This window comes from Meriones unguiculatus, chromosome 19 (assembly GCF_030254825.1).
Source record: "Meriones unguiculatus strain TT.TT164.6M chromosome 19, Bangor_MerUng_6.1, whole genome shotgun sequence".
Taxonomy (NCBI): domain Eukaryota; kingdom Metazoa; phylum Chordata; class Mammalia; order Rodentia; family Muridae; genus Meriones; species Meriones unguiculatus.
The window spans coordinates 27,468,589-27,484,749 of record NC_083366.1 but is presented as its reverse complement, the minus strand read 5'-3'; the positions used below and the strand labels follow the sequence as shown (position 1 = coordinate 27,484,749).

The 16,161-nt window shown below is 43.5% G+C and overlaps 1 protein-coding gene across 3 annotated transcripts in view; it reads right to left on the bottom strand.

Annotated features, from left to right (window-relative positions):
* Adarb2 (adenosine deaminase RNA specific B2 (inactive)) overlaps window positions 1–16,161 on the bottom strand; it is a 554,151-nt gene that overhangs the window by 178,031 nt on the left and 359,959 nt on the right. For 2 of the 3 annotated variants that reach the window (XM_060373126.1, XM_060373124.1), the window contains exons 2-3: window positions 12,963–13,049; window positions 261–1,168 (exon numbers count right to left, since the gene is read on the bottom strand). In XM_060373126.1, the coding sequence (XP_060229109.1) occupies window positions 261–1,168; window positions 12,963–13,049 (995 nt within the window). The remainder of the gene's footprint in view (window positions 1–260; window positions 1,169–12,962; window positions 13,050–16,161) is intronic. The other variant, XM_060373125.1, reaches the window with a different exon arrangement.

The following is a 16,161-nucleotide window of genomic DNA, read 5'->3' as shown; positions in this document are numbered from 1 at the left end:
ATTCTCTCATTGCTTATTCTCAGTTGCTGTATTGATGATCTCTTTGCTTTCTTAATATTCCCATGATGCTCTATCCACAAAGCCTGGCAATAGCTCTCTGTGTGCTTAGGAAAGGGGCCTTTTCAGGAAGGCTAGCGCTTCGCCACACTCTGCTCCCAGACGCTGGGGGGAGAGGGCCTGACCCATTCCCCCATCACAGCAAGAATACCTTAACTCACATCCATCTTTCCACCTACCAGGCAGCTACTGAGAAGTCTCACCTGTGGCAAGAGGTTGCTTTTACTCCTGCTGGGTGTGTGACCCGGCAGCCGGATGTCGAAGAGGGCCTGCAAGGCAGCTTGTGCTGCCTGGCCCTTGGCCAGCTTCTTGCTGCGTCCAGAGCCTTCGAACGTCCTCCCGTCCACGCACACAGCCATGACAAAGCTCTTGACTCGGGGCTTCTCGGCTGTCTCAGAGAGGCACACATACCTCAGACCTGAGCGTAACTCATTCAGCACCACTACGGGGTTCTTCTCACCCAGGGCCCCAGGAGCCAGCCTGGACCTGTCAGGCAGAGCCTGACCCATGAGGTCCAGTGTGTGGTAGAGTAGCCGTCCTCGCCGGTAGGCAGAGGACAGAAACTCAGTGTCGACGGGACGACAGCCCGGGAAGTCCTCATTTCTTGAGGATGGTTCGAACTCCTTAAACAACGTGTCGGGGAAATCCGCCTGGTCAGACGTGAAGTCAGTGCATGGACTGGAACTACTGCCCATGGCCAGGTGGGCCTGGAATGCATTGGGAAACTGCACGAAGGACTTCAGGGCCATCTCCGCTGCCCTCATCTTGGCCTTCTTCTTAGTGGGCCCGGTGCCTTCAAATGTGAGTCCGTTCACTTCTACGGCCACTGCGAACACAGGGGCGTGCACTGGGCCAGTCTGTGATACCATCCGGTACTGCAGACCCGGCTTCAGCTCATGCAGCTGGACCAGTGCGTTTTTGGGGGTCATAGACCAGGAGAGCTTCTTCCAGATCAGCTGGAGTTTGCAGAAATGTCCCCCATTTCCTTCCTCCAGCGGCCTTTTCCTTTTAATGCTGGGTGTGCTGCCTCTGGCCCAGTCTCCAGGGGGCAGGGGCTTGGTCCCCAGGTTGCTCACATTTCGGTTTTCCTTCACTTCAGCACTGCTGGTACCTGGAGGTGAGAACAGATTAGTCATGACCCAGGGCACTGGCAGGTCACCACTAATGACAGACTGTTGTTAATGATGGCCCTGTAAGGCTGGGAATACAGCTTGGGTCCCTTGCTATCAGCTCCTCCAGCCATGTCTGGGAAAGGTGTGTAATGACTTCTCTGCAAGATACAAAGGAAGAGCAGCAGTGGGGACTACTTGCCTATTGGGTGGTGGTGGTGGAAGGACTCCATTTGCACAGTTGTCACAAAGTCAGGCTTGAGGAGTTGTGAGGACGAAACAGGCAAGGAATGTATCCTAGGCATGGTCTCACAGACTGTTGTCTATTAGTATGAGCCAAGATGTTGTCACCTACAAGTGCCCTACACCCTCAGTGCCCATTATCTCTTAAAGTCAGGCCAACAGCAGAAGTCAGAGAGGCTTGTCTTGCAATGATGAGTGCCTTCCCTCCCCACATGATGTCAGGGCCCTAAAGCACAGTGATTGTTGCCTGTGATGCCCTGAACACTGAGTTATGGGGTGAAGAGCTTTGCTGAGGCCATGCTCCCTCATGCCAGGTGGAATAGAGCTTCTCAAAACCCTACCTCCTAATTCACATCCAGAAGTGAGAAATGTATCACCTGAGACCTCTACAGAGGAGATAGGTAGGAGCCAATAAGATAGAGGTGCAGCTGTCTTCCCTAAACACCTGCATGTCACCTGTGAGTCAGTACAATTGCTGGGCCTCGGTCATGCTGGTTGTTTATAGAGCTGAGAGTCTGATGGGGTCTCGGGGCCCTGAGCCTGAGCTCTGAATTCCTGACTCCCCAGCCCTGTCCTAGGCAAGACAACTAGCTGGGAGCCAATCAAAGGCCACAGGTGCTGAGACATGGATTGGACACTTCATCTGCAATGTGGTTCTTGGGCTTCTCTGTCACAATCCCTGGAACTTCCTGACAAAGGGCACTTACCCGAAATCTTTTGTCCTTATAAATAAATATACCACATGTTGACATATCAAGGTAGAAAGTGGTTCCAAATGAGCCATATGGCTCAGCCACAAGTCTGAGGCTCTGCTTTCCCTACAGGACAGCAGGAATCCTTGGATTACTGCCTCTGAGATTCTTTCCATCGTAGCCTGGCAAGCACGTAAAACAAACCAAAATGCTAACATGTTTCTAAGGATTTGTACCCACAGGTCGGTTTTAATGCACATAGGCACAACACAATTCCTTTACAACAAAAAATTTAGGGACACCTACTGATAACAAAGAAACACTACCTACTCAGTAATTATGCTATTAGGGACACATTCTAGAACTGAGATTAACAGCAAGGTTCATTGTAGCATAATTTTTAAAAGTTGACAGTGTAAGATATACCTAACTTCCCTTATCTAGAGGAATGGTTAAATTGTAGTAGAATCAAACAGCAGAAGATAATACAATTATATCTTAATGGGCTCTATATTCTTCAACCTAAATAAATCTCATCATACTTACAAAATAATTCATTGAGTAAGATAGCATTCGTGTATGTCATGAGATACTCTTATTACATATTACTCATATAATCATATTAGTCACATAATCAGACTTATGAAAGAACTGAAGGCAGTTATATCATAAAGATACATTTTCGTCTCCCAGAGGAGGTGGAGGGAAGGAAAGAAAAGAAATAAGGGGGTGAAGAATGACTTCATTTGTACTTGTAACACTTTCTTTCTTTTTTAAAAATTACATTGTGTGTGTGTGTGTGTGTGTGTGTGTGTGTGTGTGTGTGTATGGTGTGTGTGTGTGCGCATGCATGTGTGCATGCATGCAGATCAGAGGACAACTTGCAGGAGTCAGTTTTCTCTTTCCACATGTGGGTCCTAAGGATTAAACCAGGGTCATCAGGCTTGGTGGAAATCACCGTTACCACCTGAACCATCTTGCTGATCCAACATTTTATTTCTTTGGCAAAGAACTAACGTAAAGAATGTTTAGAAAAGCATCACTTGATACACACACACACACACACACACACACACTCACACACACAAGTCCTGGGGCTGATCTGGCTAGGCAGAACCATACCCAGGTTTCTGAGAACCTTACACATGTTCTTAGGAGCTGGGCTCTCCCAGCTCTGTTACAGATGTGATTTTTTTTAAGCAGGTGGGAACTCCAGGTGAATATTCCAGCCAACCCACATCCTCGAAACAGAATGCCTGGCTGGCTGTTGACACATGGGCCTGCTTCTCTTACACAGCCTGAAAGCTTCTTATACATAACATAACTATTATGTGCAACTATGACTGATAGGTGAGTTTAAAGATAATTAAGGACTAGCCACCCTGGATGACTGTTCTCTAAATAAAGCTGTTCTTATTGGAAAATCCCAGTTGTGCACTGCCACAATGCCACTGATCCCCTGCTGCCCTTTGCCAGGGTGTGTGCTTCTGGAATGCCAAACTCCCAAGTGTATTATTAAAGCCCAAGGATTATGGCTGTGAATAGTCTACCATCTTCTACCAATTCCTGCTAGCTTCTATGTATTCTGTTGAGAACCTAACTTTGCTACATTTCTTTTTCCTTAGTCCTTAGTTAGCTAGCGGCTAGTATAGTCAACACTTTATAAGCTGGCAGGGGCAAAGTGAGGCTTAAGTAGTTGGGATAATTCATTTGCAGAGGTTGCATGCTATGTTAAGTGTTTAGGATGGGGCCTGATCCTAGGACTCTCACATTCTGCTCATCCATGCAGAGGCTGTAAGTTGATTTTATGGATGCAGAATGGTTGTGACATTTTCTTGGCCTTTGTAGATTAACATCCCTCCCCAGGCCATCTGGATATAATGAAGCCAAGTCCACCCCATGTGTGATGAGTCCTGGGGCTGATCTGGCTGGGCAGAATCATGCCCAGGTTTCTTTGAGCACCTCGCACATGCTCTAGGGGGTTGGGAGCTCTCAGTTCTGTGACAGGTGTGAATGTATGTGTGCTTTTTTTCTCTCTCTCTCTCATTAAGCAAGTGGAAACTCCAGGTGAATTTTTCAGTGAACCCATAGCTTCAAAACAGACACTGAATGCCTGGCTGGCTGTTGACACATGGGTCTGCTTCTCTCATGCAGCTTGAAAACCACGCAGGTTGAGACCTGTCAGAATCGCCACTGTGCCCCTCACCTCTCAGTTGATGGCATTGTTGTTGGAGAATAATGAAGAAGAAAGTACAATTTCACAGTCACAAAGGATGCCTTTGAAAATCAGGTGCCTTCCAGAGGTTTCCTGACGTTTGAGAATGTTCTTTTCAGCATGTACTCTAACCTCCTCTTAGCTCAGAGCTAACCAATCGGTCATAGCTATCATCATGTCTTTATAAAGAAGCCAAAACAGCCCTGGCAAGGATGTTCCAGTGGGGGGCACTGGGCTCTGCTTTGAGAGCGAGCTCAGCTTCACTTTCTAAATTGTGAAATGGGCTTACTACTATTTCTAGCAATTTACTACTAAAAAGCTATTAGGCTTTGGGAGGTTAGTTTGTTCAAAAGTGCGAATCTGAGTGTTTTCTAAGCTATAACCATGCAGCATTCATTTGTTATGGGTCTCAGCAAAAATAATTACCTTTTAGACAACAAACGCTAAATCTGAACATTTGTGTTAATCATTGTGTGCTCTGGGTATGTGCACCCAGTGGACTCAGTCATTTGGGGTATTTCAAGCCAAGGGGAAGTGTACATTAGATTAAACCATGTGATTTTCCCCAAACTGAACTCAAAATGGAAAATAAAGAGCAAACAGAACAATTCCCAAATCCCCACATCAGATTGCCTAGAAACCTTGGAGCCTTCTAATTTCTTATTGATTTCTTACAAGGTGGGGATTTAATAAGCGTGCCAGTGTGATTATGGTGGCCAGCATATCAGATGACCTCTGCTGTATCTTGGAGAATCAAACTCAGAAAACATTTTTGTTCTACACATGGTGAAATACCTTTTATTTGCCTCCCTTTGTAACTCTCAATATGTTGTTATTGTTGTCATTAGAACGCTTCATATAAACTTTGATTATTACACTGGGACATGGGTTCCTTTCTTTGTGTGTGTGTCTGTGTGTGTGCAGATGTGTAAATGTGCCCGTGTGTGTGCACAAGTGTGGAGACCAAGGTTGTTGTTGGGTATCCTTTCAATTTGAGACAGGCTCTTCAACTGAACCTGGAACTTTCCAAGTAGGCTAGGCTGGCTGGACAGCAAGCTCCAGGAATCCTTCCATTTCTGCACCACGCCCTGCTTTCCTCAGCTTTGGGATTATAGCAGTTCTCAGCACAGCACTTTTCACGTGGGAGCTGGACATGAAACTCTGGTGCTTCTGCTTGGAGAGTAAGCATAACCATATGAACCATCTGCCAGGTTTTGTGAGCTCCTTTCTTACTCATCAATAATTAGTAGCAGTTAATAAAAAAGTATAGACATTGGTCCCTATCTCAGATACTAGTTAGAGTCTCTGGGATGACATCACCATGGTGATATTAAGAATGCAAAATGCTTCCGTCAGCTGATACCCAGAATCCAGAAAACACTTTGGAGCCCATCTAGTCTTACGCTGTAGTCTCTGTCCTGGGACACTTAGAATGTGAGGAGGTTCAATGGCCGCTTCACAGGGGCTAGCGTCAAGCAGGTGAGGGATCAAATAATGTTTTGTTGCTGATGATGATGCTTCTTGGAATCTTAGCTCACTCTGTGTAAGATGAAGATTTTACTTGTGTTCGCTTCATCAGTTGAGTGAGCATGAATCAAGTGAATATATAAGTATCCATCTATCATCCATGTATTTATCTTTCACCTATCTGTCTGTCTGTCTGCCTATCTATGTATTTATCTGTGTATGTATGTATGTATATATGTATGTATGTATGTATGTATGTATGTATGTATGTATCTATCTATCTATCTATCTATCTATCTATCTATCTATCTATCTATCTCAGGCTCAGTAAAAAGGCCACACAGGAGCACTTTAAAGAGCAGCAGAGAAGCAGTGCAGGACCTTCTACTTCCATCTATATCCAGCTTCTCTTCATGACTATTTATTTGCTGGTGATTCCCATCAATTTCCCTAGAAATTCCAGGATGTTCCTGTGAGAAGAATTAATGGTTCTTTGATTTTTCTCGAGTGATGGATGGGAGATATTGATCTTACCACCCAGAACTGTGGGCCAAACAATAGCACTGGCTCCCTAGGAGCAGAACAAAACACATCCCTGGTCTCTGACAAAACAACATTCACTCCCATGAGAGCTTACTGCACTGCCTGTATATCCAGTGATGAGGATAAAAGCCCTGTCTTTTCTTCCTGGGCCCCTTTCTTTCAGTGGGAGCAACACAAACACTGGTAACACTCTTCTTGCAACAAGATTGGAGAGAAATGCCCTTTGTAATCTACTATTGCCTGCAGATATGCACATTCAACTGCAGCCAAACTCAAACCTGGGTGCCAGGTACATGTGGGCATTTGGCTGCTGCCTTTTCTTCATAGCTCTAACTCTGACATGACACTTTCACATTTTCCTCTTCACAGAGAAGGCATTAAATATGCTCCACTCACCTCCTCTGACCCAGGAAATTATATTCATTTTTTTCCTCCATTTGGTTAATAGGTTTTATGCACCCAATTGTTACGTATAATAATCAACAGATTAAAAAATTCAGGAGATAGAAAAAAAATCTCTGACTTTTAAACACAGACTTGAAGAGCTACTTTGTGGAGGCACATGCTTGGGAGCAGAGGAGAGAGTCTTGTACCCTATCAACAAATGTAGAGGGTTGTATAAACATGTCACTCTGATGCTGTCAACTCCCAGTCCTGTCCTGAGATTCTTGCTCTGAGAATATGTGTACATACCTCATGTGAGGGGACATAAGGATTTCCTACTTGCTCTTGTTCTTCCTAACTTAGTGAGTTCTTCCCCTTCCAGAAATAACAGAAACTTTATTCCTTTCTCTGAGCCCTCCTAGAGGCACCTGGGTTTGAATCAGTGAGTGCTTGTTGGATGAAAGAGTAGATTAGATCTTGGGAGATCTTATTGCAGGCATACATACATGTATATATACAGGTGCATATTTATGAGCGTGTCAGACCTATCTCAGGATGCTGAGGAGTCAGTGAGGGGAGAAGAATGATATAGTCACTCTGGGATGAAAGATAGCTTACTCCCAGCTCCACCTGACACATATAGTCTCAACTCAAATTCCCCCTGCCCCTTAGAACATTCCTAAGGGAATGTTTGGGTTCCAAACACCTTTCCTGATGAAACTCACTCCCAAGGAGACCACATGCATGGCCTCAGGGCTTATGGTTCTTGGTATAATGTCTTGGCACAGTGACAAAGTACCTTATTGTTCAAGACATCATAAAAGAAGACATCTCTGAACTGTGACTTCCACAAGGTCTTTTCAGGGAGTCACATGTATCTTTTTCTTGTGGGAATTAGAAGGGAAAAAAACAAGCAAATAACTTCAGAAGACATTAGATAAATTCCATAAGCAACAGTAATAGAACAATCATAAGCAATTTGAAGACCGCCAGGCACCGAAAGAAAATGTCTAAGTCAGGAAGGCATCTATATAGGAAAATGAAAAATGAAATTATTTCCATTCTGCTTCTCTCACATCTGGATTCTTCTTTAGAGCCTTATGAGTACATTATCTCATTTGACAAAATGTTTGGCAATTATAATGCTAAGTTTAAAGGTCTAACGCATGAAGGAATTGCATTTTGGACAGGAAGAAAAACTGTATATTATCATAGCTGTGGATACGTATTTATTTTCCAAATATCTCTGTCATTTGCAATTTATTGAGTTTGATGGCCTGGTGTGATGACATTCAGGAACGGTTAGATAAGGTGTTGGTCAGGTCTTAGATTGGATCATACTGCTATCATCCCTAAGAAGCCATGCTTGCTTGCAGACTCACTTATGTGCCTCCTCCTTCTCTGCTGGTTCCCTTGAAGGCCAGAATCTTCTCCCTGCTTATTATGTACACCCGGCTTCCTCCCATGGCTTGGCATCATTGGGATTGTATGCATCACTGGTAATGACACTGTCATGTCTGCGGGTCAGGAGGGCTCTGGAGAGCCAGCCATCCAGTGCGCCACGCTACATTTGAAGAGATAATATTGTTTCTGGTGAAGGTTATTCGGCTGCCAAGCAGCCCTAGCTTTAAAAACAGAGCAGCTCCTCCCAGATGACAGGGCTTAACAACAGCAGAATGGCAGGCTGTTGAGTTCTTCCTCCAGGCAGTGGGGAGGACTTGGTGTGTAGAAGAGGGGCAGGAGAGAGCCCAACCTGTAGGGTGCATGGCAGGTAGGTTTAGGCTGAGGTATACAGAAGGTAGCAGGGGCTTGGCATTTGTTGGTTGTATGTGGGTGTGACAGTTTGTCAGACTGAGCAGCTGGTAGAAAATGCCTTCTTCAAAGGCTTGTCATGACTCACCCATGAAGCTGTGATGGTGTACATGGGATTCAGGGAAAAGCAGGTATTGTGGGTAAGGAGATGCCCTCTATCAGAGCCCAAAGACAATATGAAACCCTTGATCTCAGCTGTTTTTCATTGAATCTGGACCAAATCTCAACTTCTGAGCAGATGATGGTACCAGGGTGGAGAGGGACATATTGCTTTTCAGTGTTACAAGGTGAAACCTTCTCAGAGCTGAATGCAGAAGGTAGAAAAATCTTGAAAACATAGTATTATAAAAAGATCTCCCAGTTAAGATGCAGCTTAATGCTGATTGGCTCCTTAGCTACCAATGTTCTATAAGCAAAGCCGTGTGTGTGTGTGTGTGTGTGTGTGTGGTGACTGTGTCCTGACTCTCTCTCTCTCTCTCTCTCTCTCTCTCTCTCTCTCTCTCTCTCTGCACAACTTCTTTAATGAAGAAACCCACAAATCTGGACAATACCCTTTCTGTATTCCAGGTTGCTAGGATATAGGTAGCTGCTGGAAAGCATTCTCGAACAGTTGAAAGATATAAGTGGTTAGACATGAACTGTCTTTACGTTAGAGCAGCAGAGACACAGCAGATCTAGAGGATGCAAATGCATGCAGCGTGGGGCTTGAAGAGAGCTCTTCTTCTCATTCTTGCTTCACACATGTGTTCACATACACTATACATATGCACATGGACATGTACATTTGCTACATGCACATTTACATGAACACATACTGTGGACATATACATGACAAACACAGTCATGCCACACATACATAGATAAACATAAACACCACTCAAATCACGGACATACTCATACCAAACACAAACATACAAAAATAGTTTTCTAAAGGAATCAACTAGAGAGGAAGTGTGGTCTGAGAGGATGGCTTAGAGGGTAACATGCTTGCATACCAACATGAAGACTAACATTTTGCTCTCTACTACCCATGTTAAAGTCAGGAGCTGCCATGGGCATCTGTAAACCACACACGGAGGTGTAGGCAGAAAGGATCCCAGAGAGTGCTTGACAGATAGCCAGACAGAGACATGAGCTTCAGGTTCAGTGAAGAGCCTCTGTCTCAAAAAACACAGCACAGCCCAAAACATAAATAAAGTGAAGGGAAATGTTAGGGAAAGACATTTAATATCCTCTTCTGGCTTCCACATGTATATGCAGGCATACTCACATACATGCATTGGCGCGCACACACACACACACACACACACACACAAATTAACTCATCATCAACAATGAGGCTCCCCAAGCACTTCAAAAGCATTTTAATGGATAATAAACAACCAAAACTTATTTTTTGTCTGTATGTTTCTTTCCATCAGCCAATAAACCAGATAATACTTGCTTTAATTGCAAGTATTATCCATCCTTGATTGAGCATTCCATGTGTTCTATGTCTCAGCCTCTCCTCAACTCTCTGATGTTCCATGCTAATAATTCCCCCATTTGCAAGCTCAAAACCTCAAAGTGAACATGTATGCAGAGCTCGTTGACCCCAAACCAGGCTCCTGCTTTGCTAAATGTGTCAGCCTCAGGAGGGAGGCAAGTGCTGTCCAGAGGTGAAGTTGCTGCTGCTGCTGCTGCTGCTGCTGCTGCGTGTGTGTGTGTGTGTGTGTGTGTGTGTGTGTGTGTACATGTGTGTGTACACGTGTGCATATGCCTGTGACTTTTTCAGTGTCCTCTGGACAGAGCAGCGACTTTACAAAGGTCCCGGTTTCTTAAGCTGTTGGGTCTTTGGATATTGGCCCCTGAGTTTCTGAAAGTTAGAACACATTTGCTTTTCTCTCTCTAAAAGTTCTCTAGTTAACTCATCTTTTTTTTTCCCTGAATCAGCCAGCCTCCTCCCAGCTCCAGGTGGAGAGAGCAGGAAAACAGAGTTCAAGTCCCTCTCGTGGCAGAATGAATGCAGCACATACAATATGCTTTTTTAAACGTTCTTTCTAAGGTGTCTGAGGTAGTCATCCATAACTTGACTGAACTGGAAACTCTTAAATCAGATCACCACAAGAGGATATACAAAATGACATGTCAAGAGTTTGCTTCAAATTGTAAAACTTGCTAAGAGAGGAGTCCAGAAATCAGGGTCAAGAACTCTTGTCTAAGCCCAGTCAATTTCTCCCCCTATCCATCACCTCTCTATCATTTTCTTTAGAAATAAAAAGATCCAAGCAGAAGATTGTGAATGTCTGTCCAGGTTCTGACCTTTGAGCACTATCAGCTTTACTTTTGGTCAGTGATGTAGCTATTATTCATTGTCAACCAGACAAGATCTAGACATGATTATCTAGGAGAAAGCATATGTTGGGGAGCTTCTGGACTGGCTTACCTAAAGGTAGGAAGACCCTACCTAGATTTGGGTGACACCATCCCATGGGCTGAGGTCCTAAACTTAAAAGGAAAAGAAGCTGAGCATTTGCATTCACCCGTCTCTGCCTCTGTATGGTGAACGCAATGTAACCAGCCATGCTTTGCAGCCATGACTTTCCAACCTAGATACCCTTGAAATGTGAACCAAAATAAACCCTCCCTTCCTTAAGTTGTTTTTGCTGGCATTTGCCACAGAAATGAGGAAAACAATTAATTACAGGGAGAAATTCCCCTTTCTAGTAGCGTTAACAATTGTCTGGAGAGAGGTGCCCACAATAATGTGTTTTGATTCTTAGAGGCTGAGGGCAACATGGACAACATTCCCATGCAAATCTCTGCCAGTGCTTTTCTGTGATTCAGCCAGTTATCTTAGCAACCAGCAATAGCACGTTGCTTCCTCCCCATCCCACAGCAAGCACATTCTTAACTCATTTTAGTTGAAAAAGAAGCCAATCTGTTAGGTGATATTAAATGCAGAAAGGTGTTCTTGTGAAATGTTTGGCCTCCTCTTTTAAATGTTTGGGAATATGTCACAGGTAAGAGAAGTGCAATTCTCCTTCCTCTTCTGTTTTCCTTGGCTCTCCTCTTCTCCTTCTCCTCTCTTCCTCTTTGCTCCCCCTACCACCTCTTCTTCACTCTTGTCTTTTCTCTTCTTCTCACTCCCTCTCTTTCTCTTTCCTCTTTTTTCTAGTTTCTATTCTGAGCTTTCCTTATTGATTTAAGCAGAAGATATAGTCATGAGCCCCTTCCCTAACCCAGCTTCAATACTAGACACCTAATGATGCTGTCCAATTCTTTCTCAGCTTCATGCATTAGAGATGTTTCAATAGAAAACCCCTAGTTATCTTTTTTTCTTATTAAAGAACTGTAAAATCCATTCTCTAAGACACCATGATAACAAAATCTTTTTTTTTTCTGTAGTTAGAAGAGGAGAATGAAGGAAAGAAAAAAGAGAATAATCTAAGAAAACTAGTTTCTCTCCTACACTCCTTGGAGTCCTTGATCATACATTATTGATATCTCCTTATCTTTAAGATGATGATGGGTCTCCAGGTATGAACAGAATTCCAGACGAGGACAAGATGTTATTTGAGACTGGGATTTCTGGTAAGGGTCTATTTCCTAGTGTGGTAAGATTCAGGTGAGATATGAAACTTTGGACAAGGATGAGACTCCACATGAGAATGGGATGTCTGATAAAGATGGGTCTGAGGTAGAAGGTGGGATTCTAGTTAAGCATAGAACTGCAAGTGAGAGTGGGATTCTCAATGAGGACAGAACTTCTGAGGGTTCAACTCCAGGGATGAAGAACTGGAAGGGAAGATGGTTTCCCATGTAAACAGGAGACTCTGAGAGAGGGCAGAGTTTGGTCCTGCAGGCAGGAATGGATGGCAGGTTGGAGTGTATCCCAGTTAATGTTGGTACTGTGGTTTTATTCCATGTGAATATGAGACTCTGGGCGAGGATAGGACTCTGCAAGAGTCTGGTCCTGAAAGTGAAGGTAGGCTACAGATTACAGAGAATCCCATGGCAGGTGGTCCTGCCATGAAGACTCTGCATAAGTTTGGTCCTATAGGTGGCTCCTGATTAGGGTGGATGGCAAGTAATGCTGATATACTCTAATGAGGGGATTACATGTAGGCATAGGATTACGTAAGGACATAGATCTGTGTGAGTTTGGTCCTGGGGGTGAATATGGACTTCAGGTGAGGACAAGATTCTGGAAAAGGACTCCATTCTTTAAGTGGTAACTTTGGGATTATGGGGAGCTTGGTGCTACAGATGAGGATGGAACTATGGGTAAGAATGTAACTGTAGAAGAAGATGGGTTTGCTGAAGATGAGGGCAGGACCTCCTATACTTGGCAAGACCAGCCAGTCTACTCCATGGTTACAAGGACCTAGAGAGAGAGAAGCTCCCACCCCCATTCACAATTAGTGAGGACCTGTCCATAAGAGAAGTGGCGCTGCTTACTTAGAGTATCTTCATCCTCCGTGTTTGTGGTGCCAGGACTTAGGTACTTGAAGGGTGCGAGGAAGGTTGACAATATGCTTACTTTGTCTGGAAAGAGAAAGAAGAAGAGGAGATGCGCTTTTGACATCAAGTTTCAGGAAACCCAATGCTTTCCTATGTTTTTATTACTGAGAGTTTAGAAGAGGGGAGGTGGCTTCAGACACTTCATTCTGGCTCCATCTTTTATTGACTCTCTGACAGCCTTTTTTTCAAATTCCCCTCTCCATTCAATTGAAAACCTTATGATTTCCACCGTTCTTCCCTTACTTATTTATTTATTTTTGGCACCTTCTCTGCTCTTGTGTCACACCCCTGAAAACATTAAGTAGTTGTCTTCAGGGTAATAACCTCTCAGCTGATTACAGGTAGGTGGGCTAACTCCTGCAATAATATAAGGGAATTTCTGAAAGGATCAATCAAAGTTGAGTAAAACAATTCCAGAATTAAGAGAGAATTATCCCAATAAAGCCAAAGATTCTCCCACACTCCTCACTTGTACAACATTTACTCTGAGCTCTTGAACGATATACATAGAAGGTAAAGATGTAGAATCTGAGAAACACATGTGCTTGTGTGAGTGTGTGCACTTATGAGCACCCTAGTACCCCCACATGTACACACATGCACTCACAGAGGCTTATTGAACTTAAAGCCTTGTCTATTATTGCGTGTATAAGGAGAAGTTCAAGAGGGAACGATTTGGTCAGGCTCAGATAGAGGGGTCTGAACCACCCTGGGTATGGTCAAGCGTCATTGACCCTGATGGACTTCCAGGGACCCAGGAACAGCTGCCCTTCTGCACTCCTCCTGTCCTAGTTGATGTATATCTTACTCTTCAGATCCGGCTGGCTTTGAACTTGGTATCTTTCTACCTCAGTCTCTCAGAGACTTGGACTACTGGTGTACACCAACAGGCCCAATTAGCAATTTCTCTCTTAAGCATACAGGTGAAAGAATTCAAGGTGGGAAGTGCTCCTGGGAAACACATTTTAAAACAAGTAATGGAAGGAGTCAAAGTTCCTTACTTGAGAAGTTTCCACCAAACAAACTATACTGGAGAAGCTGCAGGTGTCTGTTCACACAGCGCCTACTCTCTGGAAAGCCTGTCAGAGCCTCATTGCCGGTAACCCTCAGAATCCACAAGCACAGATTCTCCTTGTGACTACACAACTCTCTCCATTTCATCGGGAATCTGGACCACAGTTATTAAAGGACGATAGAAGAAAGTGCTACCATTTCCTGTCTATTGTGTTACAGACTTGGATTAGAGGCGTTTCTGATCTCCTCTTAAGCTGCTTGGGACACTGGCCAAGAAGGGCTCTGTTGCTGTGCCCTGCAAGGCTCTTTCCTTCTCTTCTGAAGCCTTCCACACCCCAGAGCAGGATGTTTTAGTGGGGTCAACACGTTCAACACTGCTTCTTTCCTCTTCCTGTTATTAAGAGGAGTCCTGCCTGCACCAGTATTCCCGTTTGCACTTCTACCTTGATCTAAGTGCAGATAGCCATGAAAGCACTCACTGGTGGTTTTAACAGCCCTTAGCCTTCAGGCAAGCAGAAGAAGAACTTGCTCTTTTCTTCCAAGGCTGAGCCTATTTTCTCTTTAGACAAGCTTTCCAGAGGCCAGCAGAGATCACATTGAAATTCATCTCAGAGCCTGTTAACAGCTGTTGTTTCCAGTAGGGACAGGCACCAATTCAGTGTTCACACAAAGAGAACAATAAATAACTCTAATATGAAGTGCCTGCTCCTCCTTCATCTACCAAACAGGAAGAATTGACACAGTGAAGGCTTTGCTCCCCCTGAACTCTTGCCGCCCAAGCTCATTTACTCCAACAGAATGAAATACCTTGCCTGAGTTATAATTTCATTAAGTGAGTCCAATAACGTTGCACAAAACTGTGAAGCTCAAATGACTTTGTCTGGAGGATCTCGAAATGAAATTATAATTTTTTTTAATAAAGCAGGAACACCAGCCGAACACCCACAAAATATACCAAACCATTTCAGAGCAAAACTGTGAAATACATAAGTCTATTTTAGATCCATGCAAAGCTCAACTTTTTGCTGTTGCTGTTTTTTTTTTTTTTCCTGTCTATCAGACAAAAAGAGTACATCCCGTTAAAACTGAACGTTGGATGAAGAGTGTTTTTCAGTGTACACATATTTCTATATTGTGTGAACCATTATGGCAAGTACTTATTGTTTATCTAAAGTTCATGTTTAAGGCAAAGGGTGTGGACAGGCAGTAAGGAAGATATTCTATTGGCCAATGAGCACACAATGACTAATATCAGTAGTTACTGTGAAAGCGCAAGTGCAAGGAAAACCACAATGTAACAGGACAGCACACTCACAGGATAGCTATTGTAAACAAGACAGAAAAGTGAGTGTTGGGAAAGTACAAACCCTGAGCTCCATTGATGAAAGCGTGAAGCAGTATGCTGCTGTGGACATAGCCATTCCTCTCATGGCATACCTCAAAGAACCCCACTTCACTGTAGCCTAGAGATGGAAATTCAAGTGTCCACTGACAGGTGAGTGGACCAACAAAACATATGGAACACTCTCACAGCAGAATATTATCCAGCATGGATAAAAAGGAAATCATTTAATTTGTCCCCATATGGTTGAAATTATGAGTGTCAGAGTAAAAGACCAATGCTGCAGACCTCATTTATATGCACAATCTGAAAAGTCTTAAGGTACTGGAGGGTGAGAAGGGAGATGCCAGTTGAAGAACATAAAGCTTTCAAGTATATGAGGACGGTTCTGATTCTGATTCTTTAATGAATAACATCTTGGCTGTAGTAACAGCAATGCATTGAACACTTGCAGTTTAATGAGACCAGATTTTATGTTCTGAGTACACACACACACACACACACACACACACACACACACAACTGGTAACTATAAGTAATAATAGGTATATTAACCTAATTATGATAATTATACAATGTATACATCTATTAAATCATAACATGGTACACTTTAAATGTGTATGATTTTAATGAGCCCATTAAATATTCTTAAACTAAAATAAATCATTAGCATGTCAAACAGTAAAACTTAGCTAGATATCCTATATATTTTAAAAGACTCCCTTATTTTATGAGTATGAAAGTTTTCCTTGCAGGTATATATGTGCCTCATGTGCCTGC